General features: G+C 28.4%; 1 protein-coding gene across 6 annotated transcripts in view; it reads left to right on the plus strand.

Moving 5' to 3' along the window:
- The window catches only part of LOC142319125 (uncharacterized), a 223095-nt gene that overhangs the window by 96504 nt on the left and 100286 nt on the right, over positions 1-26305 (plus strand). For 5 of the 6 annotated variants that reach the window (XM_075356059.1, XM_075356060.1, XM_075356062.1 and 2 more), the window contains 4 exons: positions 131-306; positions 2199-2422; positions 4894-5049; positions 24452-24592. In XM_075356059.1, coding sequence (XP_075212174.1) covers positions 131-306; positions 2199-2422; positions 4894-5049; positions 24452-24592 — 697 coding nt within the window. The remainder of the gene's footprint in view (positions 1-130; positions 307-2198; positions 2423-4893; positions 5050-24451; positions 24593-26305) is intronic. The other variant, XM_075356061.1, reaches the window with a different exon arrangement.

The following is a 26305-nucleotide window of genomic DNA, read 5'->3' on the forward strand; positions in this document are numbered from 1 at the left end:
TTTGTGTGTAGTAGTTTATATATTGGTGACACCAGATATATTGACCACAGTCGTTGTTGCTAATGATATAGTGTATGTACTTAATAAGTCTCAGGATTTTTACTTTACTAAACTTTTTTTTAACATTTAGAGAACTGTAGTGGTCCTGTTGAAAATGAAAATATTGAAGATAAAATTTCTGAATTGGCTGCCTTGAAGGAGCAATTGAATAGAATGCATACTGCTTTATCAAACATTACAGCATCACATCTCACTTCAAGTTCATCATCATCAATTAATGCTGCTAATCTGCATAATAATTCACAGGTAAATTTAAATTATGTACTTATTTTATCAGTTTATTCATATTTTATGTCGCCCGCTATGTTATCTGATAGCTTTTGTGATTATTATATGAATACTCCTTTTACTTACTTGGAAATCACTTATGGCTTTCTATTTCTTCCTGAAATTAACAAGTACTGTAAAAGAATGTATGCATGTTGTAAATAGGGCATATTAATCATGATTTTCATCATCAGGAAAGTAAAAGTTGCAGTTAGACTTTATAATATGTACGGTTACAGAGAAATAAACAAATTTTAAAATGAAATATTATAAAATAAATTCATTCATGATATTTGAAAGAAAAATATGTGCAATTTATGAGTTATGTAGACTAAAATTTGTATATTTTGATGGAATTGCAAATGATCATCTCTGAGCAGACATAGTAACATCATGCTTTCTCATAGTAAAATTTTCCATGATTAGGATAACATTTCAACAGAAATTTTTGTAATTTATTTTTAAATTTTGGTTTTTACTTTCTTATTAATAGCAGCTCAACTTTAAATTTTATTTAAATCCAAGAAAAGAAATCTCTCATGGTTGAGTCAAAGTTATTCAAGGTCAAGGACTATCATCATTCTTGGAAATAATTAAGTAAACAAATATCTGTTCATCAGCTGCCAATAGTATTCTCGCTGTTTATTACAATGACCTATTTTATTAAAACTGAGTACCGTAATTCACTTAAAAAATTTCATAAGTTTGTAAATAATTTGGATCATGGTAACATAGTGAGCAGATATGAAAGAAGTCAAAAATTCAGTTACTGAAAATGTAAACATTTATGTAGTGTTAAATGCGAATTTATCAGTTACAACTCTGACATGACTGATTTTTTTTTTTGTTTATGCAGGTAATTTGTAACATAGCGAAATAAAGTATACTTATACAGTATGTATAGTACTGTACAGTATACATATTCTATTTTACATCGTAGGAAAATTTAGTACTGTACTTTAAATATAGCATTAAATGGATATACGTATTTTTAGGTAGATTTTATAAGATTCAGTACATAATATTATACTTGTACTGATAATATTCAGTACAGTAACAAAATGACTTATAATTTGTTTTATGCCTTGACATTTGATGATACAAGAAATATGGGTGGCAGCAGATTTGTGCAGCTGGTGAGAAGGATCCACATTGTTTTCAGACTTAGGTATAACAGTGAACATAGCAGCAAACAGAAACATTTTCATATAATCATTACAAAAAAAAGTTTCCTTATTGTTTAATAAATTGATTATCGTAAGATAAAATATAGTTCAGTAATACTAATTATAAATACAAAATAATTAAAATAGATTCTTAAGTAGGAAAATATAAAATAGTTTATAGTATCAAATTCATATTAAAATTGAACAATTTACAATACCTTCTGCATTTCATTGGCTCTCCCTATGAATTTAAAAAGTTTTTGGGATGATCATCTTCCAAGTTCAAAATTAGCTTAGTTTACTGAGGTATACAGATGTTATTGAATGAATGAAACATTAGATTAGAAAACAGATTGAATAAATTAATTTTATTTTATTTTTATTTCAATTAAAAAATAAATTAAATTGAAATTTAATTCAAATTTTACTTGATTTTATTTTATTCAATTTATATATTATATATATATAAATATATTTATATTTATTCAATTGAATGAATGAATTGTGAAATCTCACTCCAAAGTGTGTCATTACTGTAGACCTATTCAACTAAAGTTAGTACATTTTTCTTGAGTAGAATGTTATTTCTGATCAGCTTTTTTTGTATTTGTTATCTTATATGGGTTATTAGAAGTTGTGTTGTGCATACATAAAACACTGGCTGAAATGGTTTTCTCTGTTTCTTATTATTTTATTTGTTGAAAGGAATTTGGAAGCTTTGAAGAGGAGGATGAAGATGACAAAGGAGAAGAAATAATTCACTCAAAGATTAAACAAGACAACAGAACACAGGTCATATCCCATGGTCATCAGCAGCAGTCTGCTGTTAATATGGCAATGGCAAGCCGTGCTACCTCTGTTGCATCGGATAGTAATAGTGCTGGTGTATCATCAAATATTACTGCTCAACAGTTGCATACTAAATCATTGTTAGTGCATTGTTTTAATTGCTTGTCTTATATCCCCATACCTATTTAAAAACATAGATAAATTAATACATTTTTTTTAATACATTGCCTCAAAGCAGGCAATGTGTTATTCCAACTTATTAGAATAATCTGTTATTATAAATATAATCTATTATTTCAATTTCATTGGAATATTAGAAATACTTAAGTAGTAAATTGATGGTTGTTCAGCTTTATTATTTTCAGGTACAGGTATATTAGTTTTTCACTGATTGATCGGGAAGTTTTAATCATTTTTATGATTTCATTTGCTGTAAATAGGTTAAAGATTTTTATTATAACTCCAGAGTTTGGGTACGTTCCTTTGGATTAATATCAACATTAAAGTCATCCAAAAGAAAAATATATTTGTATTTATGAGTTTTTTCTTATAAAATCATAGATAAATTATTTGTATAGATATCATAGATACCTAATGGAGGTTGATTTAAACCAAAAATAACATATTGGTGTTTTCTCTGCTTAATTGCTGAAACTGAATGTATACCCTGAAAAATCCTACTTAATTCTTTATTTTGCTTAGTTCCTGCCCCATTTACTATCCATTAAATTTAATTACATTCATACCTATTTTGTCATCTGAATTTTGTTTTTCTTGGCTTATATTTTAGCTTTTTAAAAGTTTGTCTTTTTTCCTTGTACAGTACAAATTTTAAATCTACATAAAGCACTTTCTGGTTCAGCTTCAAGATCAAAATTTGCCATAGATAAAGATCAGATATAGTTGAATACATTTATAATAAAATATTTGATATTAAAGAAATATATTACATAAATTAAAGACATTGTATCCCTTAATTTCATATCCCTCATCATATGATTTCTTATTTATAGAACTGTCTATACTGACTAGCTAATTTTACTCACTAGAATTTACTTTGTAAAACTACTCGCAATTAAATTTAAAAAATGTCTTCAGAAAATTTAATCGTAAAATAGACGTGCTAAATTATTAAATGAAATGACAAGTTTAAGCCAGGTAGATTTCTAAATACAGATTAGGTTTGACTAACTTACCATAGCAAATACAAAAATTACCTGTATTGTGTATATTGTTTTAGTAATTCTATTGAACTTAGGTTTATTGACCTTGTACATGGACAAGCTCTTCAACTGTAGTACAGTTTCGATTTTTACTATTAAAATTAATGTTATTGTATTAGAAAACATTCGTAAAAATATTTTAATAAATTTAAAATTATAAAAGAATATTTGATTTTGGCTCCTTATCATTAGTAAAGCAATGAATTTTCTCAATCACTGTTAATAAATTTCCCCAAATGTATAGTGTATCTTTAATGGGAGGCTGTAGTTTTGGAAGAAAATAAGATCAGTTACTTTTGTAACAGAATCTTTTATGTATGTTTACTTTAATACTAATATTTGTCTCTTCTCATTATTGGTGAGTATGATATGAGATATATCCAGAAAGTAGTTCCATTTCTAAATATTACTGCTGCAGTGCTTCGATTATGATTCTGCACGTGTGTTCTAAGCCTATGCCATTCTTATTCAGTAGTGTGTCTGTTCACTTCTTAGTGTGTATTATAACGTTTAAGAAAATTGAGAAACCCACTGTGTGTGAAATTACAATATTAATTATAATATTATAAATATTAAATATATGAGATAATAATATTTATCTTATCTGTGATCTTTTTCTTGACTGCAAAGATTATTAAATCGGTTGAAATTCACCATCAGATTTGCCGCGTTAATGGAGAAAATGCAGTGAGTGATTCCCTGTTATGGAGATGAGTGGGATGTGATTTGATGCATACAATTGATGACAAGATTAAAGAGAACAGATAATTCACCAAGTACCCTTTTTCATGCATTTTCCAGTAATTTCACATTTGCTTTTACATAAAATGTCTGAGAAATTGAATTGTTAAAAATTGTGTGCATGCTGGTTGCCTAAGATGTTTATGGAAAATCACAAAATGAAATGGTTGAATAGCGCATTTGAATTTTTGACTCTGCACAGAGAACAGGCATCAACTTCTTCAGCCATATATCATTAGGGATGAGACATGGGCATCACAAGTAATGCCTGATATGAAATGATAATTTGTGAAATGGTGATACCCTCTGTCACCCAGAAAGACAAAATGTAAGCTAATGTTTTCCACCTGCAAAATCATGTGTCTAAATAGTGATGTCTGTTGTGAAAAGCCAAAATAATTGCATCGTGTAATCCAGAATAGGCAATGTGGCTTGCTTACCCAGGACGTTGTGTTGATTCATAGCAAAACTCGACACACTGCCACCACAATGTGGGTTTTATGAGTTTGTTCTTGATCTTTTTAATAGCTACTTGGAACTTACTTTCTGGATAACCTATCATATAATGGTGTATTTTTCAATTTTACATACTAATTTCTTTTTTTATCTATTGTATCTTTGTAAAAATTTGTCTTCATTGTTTTTAGGAAGTTGCATGAAGCTAAGGCCAGGTTACACCATTTACAAGAGCTTCTTAATTTAGTGGAAGAATTTAGAGAAGCAGGTAAACCAGTTCCACAGAAAATATTATTACTGCTTAGTTCATCAAATGGGCCTTTATCAGGAGATGACAATTTGGACTTGTAAGTGCACATTGTTTTTAATTTTACTCCAGATCTTTATTAAAATGATAATAAATTTCATGAATAATCGTGGGAAAAGTTACACTATAAGAAAATCATTTCATAGGGTATATTTATAAAATTGAAAAACAGTTGAGCGTTATGGGAAGCAACTTTTAACAGCAGCTTATATGAATCTGTTCATTGTTTGGTATTATTTTTTTAGATTCATTACTATCAAAGCAGTTCAGTGTTTAGTTCTGTAATGTAATTTGTATATTTAACAATTATTTTTATCACCACTTTAAATTTAGAAATTCAAGGATTTTTATTGATGCAGTTTACCAAAAATTCTGTATTTACTATTTGTCTATTTTTAATATGGACAAAGTTCTAAGTCTAGATTTTACTAATTTCCACTTAAATTTGTGAAAACTCCTGGGCAAAACTGTTTACTAACTTGGTTAGAGTCGGTCATTCCTTATTTTTTATTTCTTTTTTCTCTAATAATTGCCTCAGTAAATGTGTCAACTAACAATCTGATTCCATCTGTGATGGTATGCTGACACCTTCAGTACTGATGGCAATTCATCCGCTTCATCTTTTAAAAATAATTCTTCATTTGGGTTTAGGCAACTGTGGGATTGTACTTTCCTATCTGGATTTGCACAAATGCTCAAACTAGTGGCTGAGGTACTTATCAGGTAAACAGGCCTTCCACTCTTCCTAAGATGTATGTCAAAGTCTGTGACATATATAAAATGAAAAAAAAAACAACATGTATTTTCATTAGTTTTAGGGTTTCTATTTGCTGAAAAATTTGAATGAAAGTATTTTTGTGTTTTAAAGTATTATAAGACAGTTTACACGTAACTGTGGTTTTATTTTGAAAATTAGTAAGTAAATGAACTTTCCTTTAAACAATTATTGCTTAATTTTACAAATAACTATTGTTATAATTTTTTGTTATACTGATCATAACGTCTTTTTGCCAAAAGCATACTATCTGTTTGGTTATTCATATTGTGTGGAAAATGTGTAATGAAAATTTATATAGGAAAGTTGACAGAATTTCTAAAAAAAGATAATGTTTGTTAGTAATGAAAGATTATGTTGATGTTTTTAAGTTAATATTTTGTTGTTCTCAGAAGCTCTTGTAGGTTGTAATAAGTGTTAAAAAAGTAAATAAAACTTTAGTACTATTAAATTAAAATTTGATGATTGTCCTCTTTTTATTTTCATTTGTATTTTTTATGATTATTTTTATACTTAACATCTAGAAAACTTTGATAAACGCCTTATAGTCTTGAAATCATCAGAAATTAAAATTTAAAGAAAAAATCATCCAGTTGGAAAAAGAGCAGGTGTAGATGATCTAGAACTTCCCCTTCCTTATGATTTTTTTTTTACAAAGTGATTTTGTGTTTCTTCTCATGTAGAAGACTGATTTTATTAGTTTTTCTGCAGTGTGTAATTCTCCTCCTATCAATATTACTTAAATGCCAGCTAGTAAATAATGTGAAGTCCTGTGAATGGAAGTAAACTACTTTAAAAAAAAAAATAAACTAATTTAAAAAACTGCATCAAAAATAAAGAAATAGGAATTGGAAGGTGTTTAATTTTTAAATACTTAGTGCTGTCTTTGACGTTGGTTTTATTACGACTTAAAAAGTTTGTTTTTTGCTAAAATTATTTTTAACAAAAACCCAACTTACTGCTTAGATGTGTACTTTATCTGATCCAGTTGTTGAATTTCTGTTATTTGTTATTTTTTTTTTTGTTGTGCCATAATTTATTCATCTATGACTAACTTATTGTATTCTCATTGCTGATTATTTTGTGTAAGTTTTCCAGAGTATGACGTGAATCTTTATTATTAATTTTTATATTGATGTACAGTAAATATTGTTTATAGTGACCTCCAAGGGGCCGATGATTTTAATTCATTATAACCGATAGTCACAGTAACTGATGTTTAGGTAGCTTTTTTGTGGTACTACTTTAATATGCCATCTACACGGGTATTGTAATACATTAAAATAATAATGTTTAAAAATAATAATAATTTATTTCTGTAATAGAATAATATAAAAGAAACAGAAGTATGCAATAATAATAAATACAAATACGGTAGAGTAAAATAAGATGGAAAAAAATTGTAAAAATTACTTTTTCTGCAAAAAGTCTGTTATTTTGCTTTGTTTTGAACATTTCGTGTTGTAATACAGTTTATGAAGGTTCTTTTCTAAATCAAAAGAAACACTCTTTGTTTCTTAATTAATAATTTCTGTAAAACTGAGAAACTGGCAAATGGTTTTCATTGCTGCTAAAACTTCTGTAAGATTTGGCAGGTTGATATCTTCATCGTTGTTGCTATTGTTATCTTCATTGTCATTACCTATGTCCCCATCTATTTCACTAGTACTGAAGCCACTACATCATATGTTACAGTTTCATGTGTTTTTAAATCTTTGTCAACCTCTTGATAATCTTCAAGCAATGCATTTGCCAACGATTGGTTTTGCAGACTATTGCTCTATTCCACTAAAGATTCTTCTTTGCATTTGATGTCAGTAACTTCGCCAGCCTGTGGTAAAAATCCTGCATGTCGAAAGCTATTTTTTTACAGTCAGCGGAGAAACCTCATTCCATGATCTTTCTAATGTAATTATAGCATCCAGAATAATTATTTTGTGTTTCCATTTTTTGATCTAAATCCTGTATCATTTGTAAAATTAGGTGTGTTTTGTAGTAACTTAATCATGCTGACTTTTCATGCCTTGATCTAGGGACGTTAAGGTTGCTTTTGTTTTTGGTAGTAAGACACTAACTTTATACACAGAAGATTTTCAATGTGTGGATAAGTCAGACAGCCTATAACCAGAATTTTTTTGTCAGTTCCAGTCATATTTGTAGCAGTTAGTATTGTTAGTCTTTCTTTTGATAAGTTTCCCCCAAACACATTTCGCCTTTAAACTGAAGGGTTCTTTTTGCCGTCAGTTTAAAAAAAGACCGGATTTATCAGCATACAGATTTTTTCACCTGAATAGCGCTCTTTAATTTTGGCCAAATAGTTTCTAGCCATTTTTCTGACACACCGGTTGGAGCTGCTGCGGCCTCGCCGGTTATTCTCCCTTACACAATATCTTGATACTGATGGAACCATTGTATCCAAGCTGAAATTATTTCACATGGCTTACCCAATTTTTCAGAAAAATCTTTCACCTTAGTTTGCAGTATAGGGCTGCTAATAGGGATATCACTAGCCCTCTGGTATTTAAACCATTTTAACAGCACTTGGTCTGCATCATTATGTTGACAAGGCCATAATTTTTTTGATTTCATAGAATTTGTTTCAAAACTTTTCTTAATTTTTTCACAGTTCTGCCACATCGATATTGTCTAATGTCCTATGCCTAATTTTTGGGCAATGTCTTTATTAGTTTCACCATTCTCTAATCACCAGATAATGTCCTCTATTGCAAATGTTTTTCACGAAGTCATAATTAAATTATTATTAAATGAATTACAGAGGATATGTAAAGTAAAATACTGTACCCACATGATATGATATGCTCACAGCAAAAGATTAATAACTGAATACGGGTGCTTCAATTTACAATAATCTGGTACAGGAAGAAGATAAGAAAAACAAGAACTAATACTACTTTGCAGATAAAAAGGAAAAGATGACTCATTTTAACCAAAGATACTTTCTTTACAGAAATATTTCTGTAGCTACAATGTTGTTATACTACGTTACTTCCATCCGTCATTATAAGCAATAAAATGTTGCATTGAAGTAGAAAAAGTAAGTCATAATAACCGATTTGTCTCTGTAACCGGTGTAATTATAAACAATATGCATACAGCATTTATGAATTAACAGTATACCAAACCAACCGACACAAGTTTTGGTCACTATATCTGATATGTCATTGTATCAGATGTCTGTAAAGGATACTATATTTTGTATTTTAAGAATAGTGTAATATTTAATATTATCGCACAATTGAATTTTTATTTATCAAACAAAATGCTCCAACATATCAGTAGAAAACATGTTTTTTGCTGGTCTTGTGGACGTAAAATATTTTACTCCTTTTTCTTGGTGCTTAATTTTTATCATATAAGCTCAAGTTTGTGTATATATAGAAAAATAGAAAGGGGAAATTGAGGTATATAAAAAATGCTATATCTAACTGGGATTCAAAAGTGGGATCTTTCAGATGAAAGATGTTATCTCTCTCGTCATGGAGGCTGGCATTTTGTTATCACTGTTTATTTTATAAACATCTGTACTGTTATACTTATTTTTATTTATTTTATTTTTTAATTCTGTTATCTGATAATTTGGTAACTTATTAGAACATTAAAAAAAAAATGACAGTGGTTATCTCGTAAATATGGTTGTTGGATTAAGTAAATTTATATCTTTTATGCTAAAAGATATATATATATATATATATATATACACTTAGTATATACTACATATATATTTTTTTTTTAATTAATCCATTTTTATCATCAAATTTTTATTTTATCAACTTGCTTTATGTCGCAACTAATCTTGTGGGTGGATGTATGAGATGTAAGAGGCATTCTGTGGGAGTAATAGTATTCACTATATAATCAGTCCCTGTGATAAATACCATGAAGAGGTTAGTCATAGAACTGAATTCTGCATTTTGGTGGGCTTGGAATGCCATTGTGCAACATTGATACATATTGATGTATGTAACACACAATATAGTCTAAGACTTTAAATTATTAATCATACTATAAAAATTAGAAAATATTTTGATAATATTGATATATTGATCTTTCACTAATTCTTATTATTGTTAATAATGGTTTCCTGCTAACAGTTTTAGCTTATGATTTTATGGAAAAAATACTTTTTTTAATTTTATGGAAAATTATATTTATAATTTTATGTATAAAATTTTAATATTATTAATATTAAAAAGATTTGTAGATTTATTGTTTTCTGTTTCTTGTGTGTTTTGTGTATTTTGAAAAAATTGTTCAGTTGATTATTTTATTACGTTTACAAATTATCTGTATATTATAAATACTAAAATTTCATCACTACATCTGATCCAACATTTTTATTTAGTATGCATTTAAAAATAATGTGTGTAATATTAAAAATCACTACATACGTCTTCTGATTACTACACTAAGAAGAACCCATTGGACCTTTCTTTCCATAAACAATGTATCATGAAATGTAAAATAATTTTGATTTGAACAATGTAGTGTTATTGCTTGATTAATGATGATTTATTGGTTTATACTGTTATAGTCAAGTAATTTTTGTACAAGTTTTATATTTCCTTGTTAAATTTCTTTTATGTTGCACAAAATAAAATAGTTGTATTTCCTAATTGTATATCTTTTAAATTTTCTACTAACTTTTTGATCTCGTGGAGTATATTTTCTACTTTATCTTTGCAGTTATTTAATGGCTTTAGTTCAGAATTTTAATTTATGAGGTCAAATTATAGTTTATTAATTCTTTTTTTTTAAATTTATTTACTTGCACATATTAAGTTTTGTATATTTTAATAATAGGAATATTATCTGCTTTTGTAATGGGTCTATTGAATAAAAATTTATTTTTTATTTTTTTTATTTCTTTCTATAAATGTATTAGTTTAATTGTAAATTAAATTTTGAAGTGTTATTTTTATCAAAATTTATGTTTATGTATATTATTATTTAATTATTAACATGTGATTGTAAAAAAAATGTTTTTATAAATAATATTCAATAATAACAATGAAACAACAAAAAAATATGAAAAAAAAATCAGAAGTTATTAGTGAAATAAATTTTATGTACTTTTAAAAATGTGCATATGTAATTTAATTGGCATTATTACATGTGTGCATGCGCGTATACACACGTGTGTATAATAGATTTGGTGAAATATCTGATTATTTAATATTAATTGAAAATTATAATTTAGAATTGTATTATTTTTGGATATTCTAGTTAAAGTTCTGTTCAATTTTATTTAATTATTCTGGAATTTCTGTTTAATTTTATCTACATTGAAGTTAACTACAGAGTGACTGAAAAATAGACCCTCACAAGAACAACATATATACTGAGGCATACATGCCTGATCTTTAATAAATTGCAAAAAATTCTTATTTTTAGTTTATTAATCCTCTGATTTTGTTGGTCAGTATTTTCCTTAAGATGGAGTTTATCATTATTTCATTTAGTTGTTATTTGTTGCCAGTCACTATCGCTCTTTGGTTTGATATAACTCTTCTGATCCTAATTTATGTATACATTCTCTAGTTTTCAAATTTTCTCTTATTTTATATTCTTCATCCTCTTAATAGTTTTATTTTTTCCTTGGTGTAACATTTTCTTCCTCTTTATATTTATCATCTCTTAATGTTTTTATTTTTTTTGTTCGCAACATTTTCTTCCTTTTTTTAATTTAAATATTTTGATTTATTAATAATATAATTCTTAACCTCTGATTGTAAAAAAAAAAAACTTTTACAATAAATAATAATTCAGTAATAATAAAAAGAAAATATGAAGAAAAATCAGAAGTTATTAGTGAAATAACATTTTATGTACTTTTAAAAATGTGTATATATAATTTAATTTAATAGGTGTACAAGGAAGTCATGTGGTGTCCACATCAGATTATTATTATTTTTTTAATAAAAGGGAAATAAACTGTTATAGTTAATACTATGCAAAAATAATGTTGTTTGTTTATTTTAAAGTTTGGAAACTATAGTTGTTACTAATTTACACATGTATTCTGTATAATTCTGTATAGTTTTTTAAAGTCTATATTTTTTTTGTACAAGTCATCAATTACAGGTTAAAAAGTCTTTTTTTATATATATAAAACACTTCCTTTATAATTGTATTATTTACTTTGATTTTTAAGTAAGGAGATAACTTTTTTAAACATTTTTTAATGAATTCAACATTAATTTAATGTTGAATTTTTGTTATTGTGTTATTTTTAATTCTTTATCTTATTATACATACATACATACATACATATAGACTCGTTGCTCTGTACTATTATACAAATATAAATAAATAATTTGATCCACCAAGTACAGAATAAAATTAAATTAGGTAGGATGACACTTAACCTTATATCATTGTATATTCACAAGAGTACTTTCATGGTTTTCTCCTATCTTCAGTTGATATAATCTTATTATTGTTCATGTAAAATTACATACACACCATTAACAAAATCAATTCTTGATAAATACAATAAAACAGAATTTGCTAAAACTTTAGATATAAAATTTAAAAAAAAATTGAAAGTTAAAGTTACAAATTCCATTCATAAAAATATGTCGTCAAATGATAAAAATATTAATTAAAAGTTAAAATGATAAATGTGTTAAAAAGAATGAATTTGTGTGTGTGTGATTTAGGTAGCTAATATTATATTACTGTCAAATTCATTTTTGTTAACTTTTAATTAATATTTTTATTATTTGACGACATATTTTTATGTATGGAATTTTAACTTTTAATTTTGATTTTAAAGTTTATATCTAAAGTTTTAGCAAATTCTGTTTTATTGTATTTATCAAGAATTTATTTTGTTATTGGTTGTATTTATAATATGTAACTTTACGTGAATAATAAAAAGATTGTATCAACTGTAAATGTGAAAAATTGTGAAAGTACTCTTTATGTACAATGTATTATGTAATTATGTGATTATGTATTATGTGATTATAATGATTATGATTATGTGTAATGATATAAGGTAAATGTCATCCTACGTAATTTTATTTTATTCTGTACTTGATGGATCAAGTTTAATAATAAGTTTTATTAGTTGTGTTTAGTTTCTTGTAGATGATAAGCAAAAATGTATAAAATATATTTATTACATCTTTTGAATTAAAAGTGAGGTCTAGTTATAAAGTTTTGGAATATTTATAAATTTTTGTAACATCCTACTCAGAGTGAAGCCTATCTTTAATGTATTTCCTTCATAGGCGATGCTCTGATTTCAATTTGTCACCCCTGGAAGCAGTCTTGGTAGGCATTTTTCAGTATAGCATTTGTTTATTTGCAATTTTTTTTTTATCCCAAATCATCATCCTTTTAAAGGGGATTTTAGTTTAAAGAATAAGCAAGGTCTGGTGAATCCTGGTCAGGTAATTGGGTTTCTGAGGAAGCATAGTTGTCTTAGTTTTGGCTGGAAATCAAGGCTGGTGAGTGAGCTAGCATTCAAACATATATGCAAAGTTTGAAGGTATTTTTGTATTTTTTAATTTTTTTTCTTCATAAGATATGACAAGATCCTATTAATTTGTTGCAATCTTCTGCTAATTCTGAACTATCCACTAACTTGGAATGCATGATTTCATGATTATATGAAGTGTGAAGATTATTTACATGATGTTAAGGCACCAGATGTGGATGATTATCTGTTGATTGACACAACTATCCTCAGTTCTCCTTAGCCATTTACAACAACACACACTGACCTTCATAAACATTTTTTATTTATGAGTCAGCTGTCATAAATATAAATATTACCTCATAAATATCACCCATCTTAATGCCCAAAACATTTTTTACATGTACTTGAACAGCTGTAATTCAATAAATATCTGCTGTAGAATGATGAAACTGGTGACAGATTAGGCTTGAAGTAATACACTTTGCCAAACCACTTATAAGCAATCGTAACAATTCATGTTGATGGATTACTGAAAAAGTTCAAGAATGATTTGTGTAGTTTTATAAAAAGTCTAATTTTTCAAAATTAAAGAAAAATATTTTGGGAAATCCAGTTTTGAAATTTTAACTCTCATATTAAAACCATTTAGGATTTCTTTTAGAGTGATTTTGAATTTTTGTAAACTTTCTAATCTATTGGTTTAATAAGAAATCTAACATTGGTTTAATATGAAGTCTGTTCAACCAATAATTCTAAAATTGTAGCCGATAATATAAATGGAAAAAATCTTGAGATTTTAAAAATAATTTTATTAATATTTCTTGAGGTGCTAAAAGTTATGTGTAGATACTTAATATTCCACTCCATAATTAACATGATAAAACTTTTTAATAATTATATAAACACTTTTTTCACTTCAGTATTTTAAGAAATAAGTGTAAATAATTATATTTGCATGAATGGAGAAATTGCTGATTCTCTTCTTTTTTTTATATAACTAGAAAGCTGAAATTCAACATAGTTATTATCATCATTAGTTTATCAATTCATAAGGGAATAAATTAAGTAAGAGGAGGATTGAAAAAGGTTCTGAGATTGGAAGAGCTTGAATCTTGATATAGTGAAGGTTTTTCCTATAGTGTACTTTATTTTGAAGGTTTTGCCCCACTTTTCCTAAGGGGATGAAAAGGGATTTAAACTAACAAACAAGGAAACCCTTACATTACTTACTTTTTATTAGTTCTCCCTTTTTCTAAGTAGCTAGAAAAGTAAAATATTATAAAATTGTAGCCTATATATAACTGCAAAAAAATCTTAAGATTTTAAAAATAAATTTTATTAAAATTTCTTGAGGTGCTAAAAATTATGTGTGGATACTTAATATTCTACTCCATAATTAACATGATAAAACTTTTTCAAAATTATATAAACACACAAGTTATTCCAAAGGGGTCTTCAGTACGAGAGAGTTATTTTAAATAATAATCACATTATTAAATAATGGTTAAAAAAGATATGCAGAGATCAGAACTGGAAACTTGAAAACTGATGTGGGTGTTCATGTACATCAAAGCTCTTTTCAAAAAAGTGTATTTCATCTTTTTTTCCTAACGTGTGTAAAGATCTGAAGACCAATTTTCCATACAGTATACATCGCTTCAGTTAAAATGATACTGATGTCATATATAATTACTCCACTAACCTCAAGCTAATATTTACTCCAAGTTTGGGAATTTTCCTTAGAAACAAACCTAAAAGAGTTAAATTGCGTAGTTTTATTTCCTGACCTCCTTATCTCTTCTGTACCTGTTTTGATAGAAGCTTGAAATTGATCATAGATAATAAAATTAATATTCTATCAAATATCTCAGGTTTTCCATATGAACAACCCTGAAAAGCATGAAGCAGAATTGGAGTGCATTTCATCCCCTTAAAAATTTTTTTATCCAGTTGTAATAAAAACTAAAATTTATTTTTGAAAGTAACTTTAATAAACTGAAAAAAAATTAGGTTTTCCTTTTTATTCCCCGTAAAAAGGGTCTTTGTTAATCACTTAGTAGAAAGTCCAAATGTTCTTTCATTAATCAGCAAGTGTATTAATTTTATTTTTGGAGGAACATTTAAATTATTTAGATTTTAAAATCCTAAAAATGATTCTTATTGAGGTAGTGTGTGAAAAAGTAAAACCAGGTTTGGCTAGTCTTTAGTGAACTGTAAGCTTCTCTCATGTAGCGAACAAAAGATGAATGAGTTATCATTCATCTTTACTCATTCAAGGGAACATAAGATCCCTTCTCATTGAACTGAAATAGATTTCTTTCTTTTCTTAGAGTCTTAAAATGCAGTTGTGAAATAGATGAAAGTTCAGATGGTTTGAAACGCATGTAGATAAACTATACAGTGTAATTTTTAAACAGAAAGAGTAGTTAGAATAATGGTAAGTAATAATGCTTACATAAGTAAAATATATACCTGCCATAAGTGCATTAAACATAGAGGATTCATGATAATAATCATTTATATTGAGGAAGGATTAAATTTTTTTTTTTTTTTTTTTTTTTTTTTGTCTTCAGTCATTTGACTGGTTTGATGCAGCTCTCCAAGATTCCCTATCTAGTGCTAGTCGTTTCATTTCAGTATACCCTCTACATCCTACATCCCTAACAATTTGTTTTACATATTCCAAACGTGGCCTGCCTACACAATTTTTCCCTTCTACCTGTCCTTCCAAAATTAAAGCGACTATTCCAGGATGCCTTAGTATGTGGCCTATAAGTCTGTCTCTTCTTTTAACTATATTTTTCCAAATGCTTCTTTCTTCATCTATTTGCCGCAATACCTCCTCATTTGTCACTTTATCCACCCATCTGATTTTTAACATTCTCCTATAGCACCACATTTCAAAAGCTTCTAACCTTTTCTTCTCAGATACTCTGATTGTCCAAGTTTCACTTCCATATAAAGCGACACTCCAAACATACACTTTCAAAAATCTTTTCCTGACATTTAAATTAATTTTTGATGTAAACAACTTATATTTCTTACTGAAGGCTCGTTTAGCTTGTGCTATTCGGCATTTTATATCGCTCCTGCTTCGTCCATCTTTAGTAATTCTACTTCCCAAATAACAAAATTCTTCTACCTCCATGATCTTTTCTCCTCCTATTTTCACATTCAGTGGTCCATCTTTGTTATTTCTACTACATTTCATTACTTTTGTTTTGTTCTTGTTTATTTTCATGCGATAGTTCTTGCGTAGGACTTCATCTATGCCGTTCATTGTTTCTTCTAAATCCTTTTTATTCTCGGCTAGAATTACTATATCATCAGCAAATCGTAGCATCTTTATCTTTTCACCTTGTACTATTACTCCTAATCTAAATTGTTCTTTAACATCATTAACTGCTAGTTCCATGTAAAGATTAAAAAGTAACGGAGATAGAGAACATCCTTGTCGGACTCCCTTTCTTATTATGGCTTCTTTCTTATGTTCTTCAATTGCTACTGTTGCTGTTTGGTTCCTGTACATGTTAGCAATTGTTCTTCTATCTCTGTATTTGAACCCTAATTTTTTTAAAATGCTGAACATTTTATTCCAGTCTACGTTATCGAATGCCTTTTCTAGGTCTATAAACGCCAAGTATGTTGGTTTGTTTTTCTTTAATCTTCCTTCTACTATTAATCTGAGGCCTAAAATTGCCTCCCTTGTCCCTATACTTTTCCTGAAACCAAATTGGTCTTCTCCTAACACTTCCTCCACTCTCCTCTCAATTCTTCTGTATAGAATTATAGTTAAGATTTTTGATGCATGACTAGTTAAACTAATTGTTCTGTATTCTTCACACTTATCTGCCCCTGATTTCTTTGGTATCATTACTATAACACTTTTTTTGAAGTCTGACGGAAATTCCCCTTTTTCATAAATATTACACACCAGTTTGTATAATCTATCAATCGCCTCCTCCCCTGCACTGCGCAGTAATTCTACAGGTATTCCGTCTATTCCAGGAGCCTTTCTGCCATTTAAATCTTTTAATGCTCTCTTAAATTCAGATCTCAGTATTGTTTCTCCCATTTCATCCTCCTCAACTTCCTCTTCTTCCTCTATAAAACCATTTTCTAATTCATTTCCTCCGTATAACTCTTCAATATATTCCACCCATCTATCGACTTTACCTTTCGTATTATATATAGGTGTACCATCTTTGTTTAACACATTATTAGATTTTAATTTATGTACCCCAAAATTTTCCTTAACTTTCCTGTATGCTCCGTCTATTTTACCAATGTTCATTTCTCTTTCCACTTCTGAACACTTTTCTTTAATCCACTCTTCTTTCGCCAGTTTGCACTTCCTGTTTATAGCATTTCTTAATTGCCGATAGTTCCTTTTACTTTCTTCATCACTAGCATTCTTATATTTTCTACGTTCATCCATCAGCTGCAATATATCGTCTGAAACCCAAGGTTTTCTACCAGTTCTCTTTATTCCGCCTAAGTTCGCTTCTGCTGATTTAAGAATTTCCTTTTTAACATTCTCCCATTCTTCTTCTACATTTTCTATCTTATCTTTTTTACTCAGACCTCTAGCGATGTCCTCCTCAAAAATCTTCTTTACCTCCTCTTCCTCAAGCTTCTCTAAATTCCACCGATTCATCTGACACCTTTTCTTCAGGTTTTTAAACCCCAATCTACATTTCATTATCACCAAATTATGGTCGCTATCAATGTCTGCTCCAGGGTAAGTTTTGCAGTCCACGAGTTGATTTCTAAATCTTTGCTTAACCATGATATAATCTATCTGATACCTTGCAGTATCGCCTGGCTTTTTCCAAGTGTATATTCTTCTATTATGATTTTTAAATTGGGTGTTGGCAATTACTAAATTATACTTCGTGCAAAACTCTATAAGTCGGTCCCCTCTTTCATTCCTTTTGCCCAGCCCGTATTCACCCACTATATTTCCTTCCTTGCCTTTTCCAATGCTTGCATTCCAATCTCCAACTATTATTAAATTTTCATCTCCTTTTACGTGTTTAATTGCTTCATCAATCTCTTCGTATACACATTCTACCTCATCATCATCATGGGCGCTTGTAGGCATATAGACGTTAACAATCGTTGTCGGTTTAGGTTTTGAATTTATCCTTATTACAATGACTCTATCGCTATGCGTCTTGAAATACTCCACTCTCCTCCCTATTTTCTTGTTCATCACGAAACCTACTCCTGCCTGCCCATTATTTGACGCTGAGTTAATTACTCTAAAGTCACCCGACCAAAAGTCGCCTTCCTCTTCCCACCGAACCTCACTAATTCCTACTATATCCACGTTTACCCTATCCATTTCCCTTTTTAAATTCTCTAGCCTACCAACCTTTTTTAAGCTTCTAACTAATTAAAAATTATTTATTAAATTTTAAAAGTTTAAAATTTGATACAGATGCTAACTAAAAAATTCTGACACCTTAATTCAAGATTTCAAACCATTTTTACAAGTATCAAAACTGGATAATGTTTCATATTTCCAGTTCATAGTCATAAATATTGGAAACATTTAACAAAAGCATCATGTGAAAGAATAAATACCTATTCATATATTCTGTTCACTGATAAAATTTCAGATTGACTTGATAAAAATTAAATACTGATGTGAAGCAACTAAATGTGTGTGTGTGTGTGTGTGTCTGTGTGTTTCAAAAGGGCAATAAAAATAAAAAAGAGCTGAAAAATTCATTTGTTACTCATATGAAGAATTGGAATTTTATCTAGTTTAATTGTAAAGAAAAAAATTCTTTTTCAATCATTTTGAAAATTTCTTGTTAGTGCTAAAAATATGTACAAAATGTGTTATCTTATAGTAACCATAAATTTTAACATAATCATTATTAGTTTAATAGTTTTATGCAAAGCAGTTATAGCTTTAACACATTAATTCTCAAACTTTTTCGCCCAAACTTTTTTAAATCGGCCATCACCTTCCTTGACTGGCCTGAACGTCTCCAATTTTTTGTGGGCCTTTTACCATCCCCCTTGAAGGCCTCCAGCACCCACAAGAGAGCGTTATCGCCCACTTTAAGAATAAATGCTTTAGCATCTGATCTAAGATATTAGGTACTGGTTTTTTTTCATTTTTATTGCACCCATTTTGTGTGATGAGCAAAGGGTGCTCCTAAATCTTCGCTTATTGTCAGACATTATTATACAAGTATTTTAGTGTGAGTAAATTGGCTTGTATTATTATTACATGTATTATAACAACTATTAAATATAATATTCTTTGTTATGCATGATGAAAGCCAAAAATATAATGATTATAGATGATCCAACTTGAGTCAGAAGTTGCTCATAAAAAAGACATGATCATTATCAAAAGTAACAGCCATTCTAAGCTTGATGAGGGGAAGTGCAGCATGAAATGGTTTCTGTTAACTTTCTTTTTGAGCCAAATGTATGGTTTAATATCGGCATAACCAAGCCCACAAAATTGCAGGTGATATACAGTTCAACAAGTGATACTTGCAGAACTCTGTTCATAACCACAGGGCCTGACTGCATAGTGGACATCATTACTTTAAAACAAAGAAACTTTGAATGGTGCCTTATTTAGTTCAGATCTTGTACATGGAATAGATTCATAAGAAAAACTGGGATAGATAGTGCAAAGCAGTACAAAGTAATGCATCCATTTTTTGTTGTGAAACAGTGCATTATATACACTACTTCAACTAAGTAGGAGAATTTTACAATAAATGGTAAAAGAATAATTTTTTACTTCATAAGTACCCATAAAATAAAATTTTAGATCAAACATGCAGTCAGTATTCTTGTAATTTATAATAAAAAGTTTATATATAAAATTAAGATAATAAACTCTGTTGCTAATGTAAAAATAAAGTACATGCAATGAATAAAAATTATACTAAACATATTTAAACAAACTGAACATGAGCATCGTAAAAAATGAAATTAAATAAAAAGTAGTAGTAGAAAATCAATAATTACAGTTGCAATGATTATCAAAGAAACAATAGACATTACCACTTAAATATCAGCAATTTATAACAGTGTGATCAAAACATCTCTAAATTTCATTGGTGATAATGTATTAGCTAAAAAACTTTTATAATGTAGTATGGCAGTTTTGGATCTGAAAATGAAATTGGTTCAAAGCATTTATGCAGCTATTCACTAATTCAACCACTTTTACAATGATTTATTTAAATTTTAATATGACATTTTTTAATTATAAATAAATAGTGATTTTTAAATTAAATAATAGGTTAGACTAGTTGCATGATTTATCAAATGTGAAGCAAATAGTTTTTAATTAAACATATCTGAGAAAGTATATTTATTTTGCTATTATTTTAAAGTTTTAGTATTTTAAATTAATGCTAAGTAATTAATTCTTTTAATTAATTGCTCATTCTTAATGGTTGTGTATTATGAAGTGTTATAAATAAAAAAATGTAAAATGGCAAAAAGAGTGAGTGCTACAGGTTTTCAGAAGCATTTTAATCAGTTTATATAAGTAAAATATGTGCCTATGCTGCAGTTTTCATTTAAAAACTTTGGAACATTTACAGTGTGTTTATAAATGTTCTTGTGTTTACATACTGAAACAGGTTAATCAAAATATAAAAACAAATGTTTTGCCACATATTATGTACTTGCTGCATGAACTATAATATAAATATTTCTTATTTTTAAAAGTTTCATGTATATAAATGAACGTATGATTGACAGAAATAAAATTTGAATGAATATTATTGGAGCTATAAAAAACTGGAATTGATATAAAATTCATAGTTGAATTTTTGCTTAGATTATGTTATATTCTATTATTAATGTATTTGATTATATCAAAGTTTTATTATTGTTATTTTGTACATTTATTTTTATTTAACACACAAGTTGTCTCATGAAGAACAACAACAGTTATTTAGGATATGTACTGCATAAAAATAAAATAATAAATAATTTTAAATAAAGAAGTTCATGTAAATAGATGTTTTGAAACTTTGCTTTTTAGTTATAAATAGCAAAAAATTTTGTCATAATTCCTGCTTCTGTTGCAAAGTGAAACTATTGAAATTCTTATTTACCCAAATTATTACAAAAAATTAATGGTTGTATATGTTTGTTGACATCACATGAAAAAATATATATGTCTTTCAGTTAAAATATATCTTTCAGTTTTTGAGAGAACTGTTGTCAAGCCCAAAAATTTAATAAAAAGCACACTTTTCAGGTCTGGTGTAACTTTCTTTGTTAAATTTGCAGTAAATTTATAAAATTTTGTATATTAAATTAATAGAGTCTAATTCAGAGAAAATTATAAATATTCAATCAAGTAACAGCAGATAAAGGATTTAGCAATTTTTACTTGTTTAACAAAACATAGCAGAAACATTTTTTAATTTTGACTGACTCAAAGATCTTTTTTATATTGAAAAAAAAAGAATGTAAAAAAATAATTACTCAAAGTAAATAATTAAAACAATACATTAAAGACATATAGCTAAGAATTATTCAAAATATTGATAGTCACTGCATACATAATTCTCCGCTAATCATGTATATAAAAACATTTTTATCATGTATCTTTTATATAAATGTACTTGGGTTGTATAAAATTTCTTGGGTGTTCTCTGTATTATATCTGGTTAGTTTCACATGCTTAATTCATTAACTTATTGTTCATACATTAAAGATTTCATGTTACCCCACAGGTCCAGTGTTGGTTAGGTGATCTTGCAATCAACTAAGATTGTTCGCTAATTTTTTAACTTAATATTGCCATTAAAATGGTACCTTATTTAATTGTTAACTCTTTTAATTAAAAAAAAAATTCTACCAGAGTTTTCAATAATTTAAAAGATCATTCATTGGTTTGGTTTTTTAATATCGACAATATTTTACTATCAGACATGGTATGTTTAAGGTCTAAATTTCTTTTATGTATGACAGTGAATTTTACATGCATTGGTTTCCTCAGAATTAAATTCTCTACAAATCTTGTTAAGTAGTTTTATTTGTTAAAAAAGTATTTTTTTTTTTTTTACTCATATTTTTTGTGTTTTACTCAATAGTTTTCTTGAAAACTACTGAAGATACAGTTCTAGGACCATTAAAAAAAAATTGCAGATAAAGTTAACTAATTAAAATCACTAATTTTGCACTTTAATTTGTAACCCAAGAATTTCATTGTAGCCTATCAATTTTACTTCTAGAACAGAAATCAGCTCAAATCTTTTGCTAATTATAACAAGGCATTTCTAGGCCTGTATGTCTATAGTATGAACATTTTTCTTATTTTCACTAATAGAACATATCCTGAAATAACTTCCTGGACGAAGTTGTTTCTTCATGAGACACCGTGTATGTATGTGTGTGTGTGTGTATATATATATATATGAATGTAATAAAACAACTTTACTTATAGACCTGTCAAAAAATCATTACATTATTATAAAATGCAGCTCTTTATTGGAGTAACAAAAAATCAAACTTTGCTAAATAAAATAAATATTTTTGAAAAAGAATATGTATATTTCAGGAACAGTATTCATTTGATGTCCAACATATGTTTATCAAAAAGACAGCACATTTAAAAATACATTTTGTAAAGCAATACAGTCAAATTTATTAAGAGATGTAGCCAAAAACTGATACTTCTCTCTGTGCTAATTGATTGAAACGGGTTAAACAGTTATTAAATATTTAAGAGGTAATTATTTTTCAATATATGAGGTTTGTTCAGAAAATAACCAAACTTCATTTTTTTAATTTTTATTATTTTACTGATTATTGGTCCTTGTCTCCTTCAAATTATACTCCCCTTCCCTATTCACACACTTTTCCCAGCAGTGATTCTACTTCGCGAAGCAGTCCTTTAAAGCTTCATTTGAAATGGTCTTTAAGGTGCATGAGTTTGCTTTAATGTCATCAATAGTCTCGAAAATTGTGTCCTTTCATCACAGATTTTAATTACTGAAATAAGAAAAAATTGCAAGTAGGGAGGCTGAAGGAGGGCAGTTATCTGATTTTCGGCACAAAACTATGAATTTTCAAAGCTGAGTGTGTGGGGGCACATTGTTGTGGTGAAGGAAACCATGAGTTGTCTCACCACAACTCTGGTCTCTTTTTGCAAATTTGTTTATGTAACGATTGTAATATCTTGATAATACGTACAGTTCACTGTTTCATCATGAGGCAAGAATTCAAAATGCACAATTCCACTAAAAATCAAGAAAACAGAGAGCATAATTTTGACATTGGATCGAGACACATGCTTTCTTGGGGCATGGAGATCCCCAGCATGGGTAAACCCAGCTTTTGTCTCCTGTTGTAATCCTTTGCATGAATGTTTCATCATCATTGGCTTGTTTAAGAAGGTGATGACAAACATTCACTTGATGTTTTTCCTGCTGTTCAGTCATCAAACAATGAACAAACTTTACTGCAACTCAATGCATGCTCAATTTTTCAGTCAAAATGTCATGAAATGAACTAATCGAGATGTTAATCTCTTCTGCAAGTTCTGTGACTGTCAGTTGGTGATTTGCATGCACCAGATTGTTGATTTTCTGAACATGGGTGTCATCAGTTGAAATCGAAGGCTGTCCTAGTCAAGGGTCATCTTCAGTTGAATGACGACCACTTCTGAATCGTGAAAACCATTTGTAACATTGCATATGACCCAGAGCATCATCTCTGTAAGCTTGTTTGAAAAGTTGAAATGTTTCTTTGAAAATTTTCTCCAGTTCCCCACAAAATTTTACATTGTATTGTTGCTCGCAAAAAAAATTGCTGTTAACACTTAAATACGTTGCACTCAAATAAAAACTCAAAATCAAAACAAGATATCAACAATCCAAGAATATCTGGTTACAAAGGGGATTATGCAGAACACAATGCTGCCAACTGCTTGTCACTAAATATCTCTGTTGGCCTGCAGTTAAATATGTTCAGATATTTTCTGAACAGACCTTGTATTAGTGTAAATTTATTTGAAGGTTTAAAAAATATGGTAATATAACTCATTGTAAAAATCGTTTTAAGAAATTAATTTCTAAAAGTTTAAGAAATATTGGTCGGACTTGTAATACATAAGTCCAATAATTATGCATCCAGCATGGGCTGGTTTTCCTTAAGTTTTCATATTTGGACCATTTTATGGAAGATAATTGTAACTCTTACGTATTTGTGTAATAGAGACGAACCACATCAGTTGCACTCGCATCAAGGTAACACTTCATCATCATCATCATCAACATCATCATTAGTGTCTTTGTTACAACCTAACTCCAATAGTAATTCCACTCACAGAGATGCAGCTGTACATCAGTCAAACAGGTAGCTTTAGTTACTGTTAACTGTTGTTTTTAGTTTTCTGTTATTCATCTCAACTTTTCTAATTAAAATCGTTAATTTATTACTTTTTATACATAACCCATTATACAATTACCTTGAGTTAGCTCGAATACATGAAACTTACCTTTTATGTCTGTAAAAAAAATGGAGTTATTTGAATTTTTTTGAATACATGCTGGTTATTCATTACTTTTGTTATGAGGTATACCATTTTGATTAAATGATTAAATTTTATATATATGTATATAAAATTACATTGTATTGTTACTCACAAAAAAAATTGCTGTTAACACTTAAACATGTTGCACTCAAATAAAAACTCAAAATCTAAACAACAATCCAAGAACATCTGGTTACAAGGGGTTTATGCAGAACACAATGCTGCCAACTGCATGTCACTAAATATCTCTGTTGGCCTGCAGTTAAATATGTTCAGATATTTTCTGAACAGACCTTGTATTAGTGTAAATTTATTTGAAGGTTTAAAAAATATGGTATTATAATTTTTTATTGTAAAAATCGTTTTAAGAAATTAATTTCTAAAAGTTTAAGAAATATTGGTCTGACTTGACCAATAAAAAAAAACAGGAGGCCTTGGATTACTAGGTAATCCAAGCTTTAATAAGCTGCTAGTTATGTTTTTTGTGTAACTGCTAACTACAAAATAAAAGAGTGCTTGGAAAATTCCACAGGTTCAAAAAAGAGGGTTAACCCATAGAGCTTTTATAAAGAAGTGGCTGACAGGATCCCATAGATAGAACTAGGACAGAAGGTGACGTAACTTCCATGGCAGTCATCAAGTAATGATAAATAAATGAAGGGGAGGGAAGAGAAAGAGAACTGCTTCTAAGTGGGCTAGATTGATTAATTGTTTTGCACAGGACCTAACCTCTGCTATACTTCACTTATAAAAATGAACAACCAATTTCCAACAACTAGAAATCAACAAAATTAACTTTTTGGTTTGGTTGGGACATTGAAAAAATTGAGTGTGTATGGCAATATGTTAGTTTTACAAAGTACAAAGCTTGTTAAGGAAGGTCCAAAATGGAACTTCCTTAAAAAAATGTCTATGTGCGAGTCCTGTGAGGTTTATGTTAGAGAAACATGTCCTCAGGGCTGTGTATTAAGCTTTATTATTTTCAATAGTGATAAGCAAGATTATTAAGAATTTACTTAAACCATCATGTTATATGTTAACAATTTTACATCCTTGTGACACCCATGTCTTTTGCCTAGTGTTTGCTTCAAAATTCATAAAGTCCTTTTTAAATGGGCAATGGGTTCATATTTTCAACTGCTGAAACAGCATGTGATTGCTTTTCTTTTTTAAGAATCAATGATAATCATAAATAATTTTGAGTCATTAGGAATCTCGTTACCATCCATAAATAACACTTTAAAATCTTTAATTTTCAAAATTATGGGCAGTTTCATTATTGTCCATGTTTTCTAAAGTATTTGAAAAAATTATGAAAATTATACTTTAAACATTTCTTGAAAAGCATAATGTACTGACAGACTTTCACTATGATTTTAGAAAAAAATTGTTTATGACTCGGCTGTTTCCCAGATTTTTAGAAAATGTATTAAATAATGTAAATAAAAATATAGATTAACAAGGTAACAGAACTGGTTTTTTTTCTCAGTGTAATATTTTGGCTTATGAGGAAAAGCTTTATTATGTTTTAATTA

This window comes from Lycorma delicatula, chromosome 2 (genome assembly GCF_047948215.1).
Source record: "Lycorma delicatula isolate Av1 chromosome 2, ASM4794821v1, whole genome shotgun sequence".
In the NCBI taxonomy this organism is placed as follows: domain Eukaryota; kingdom Metazoa; phylum Arthropoda; class Insecta; order Hemiptera; family Fulgoridae; genus Lycorma; species Lycorma delicatula.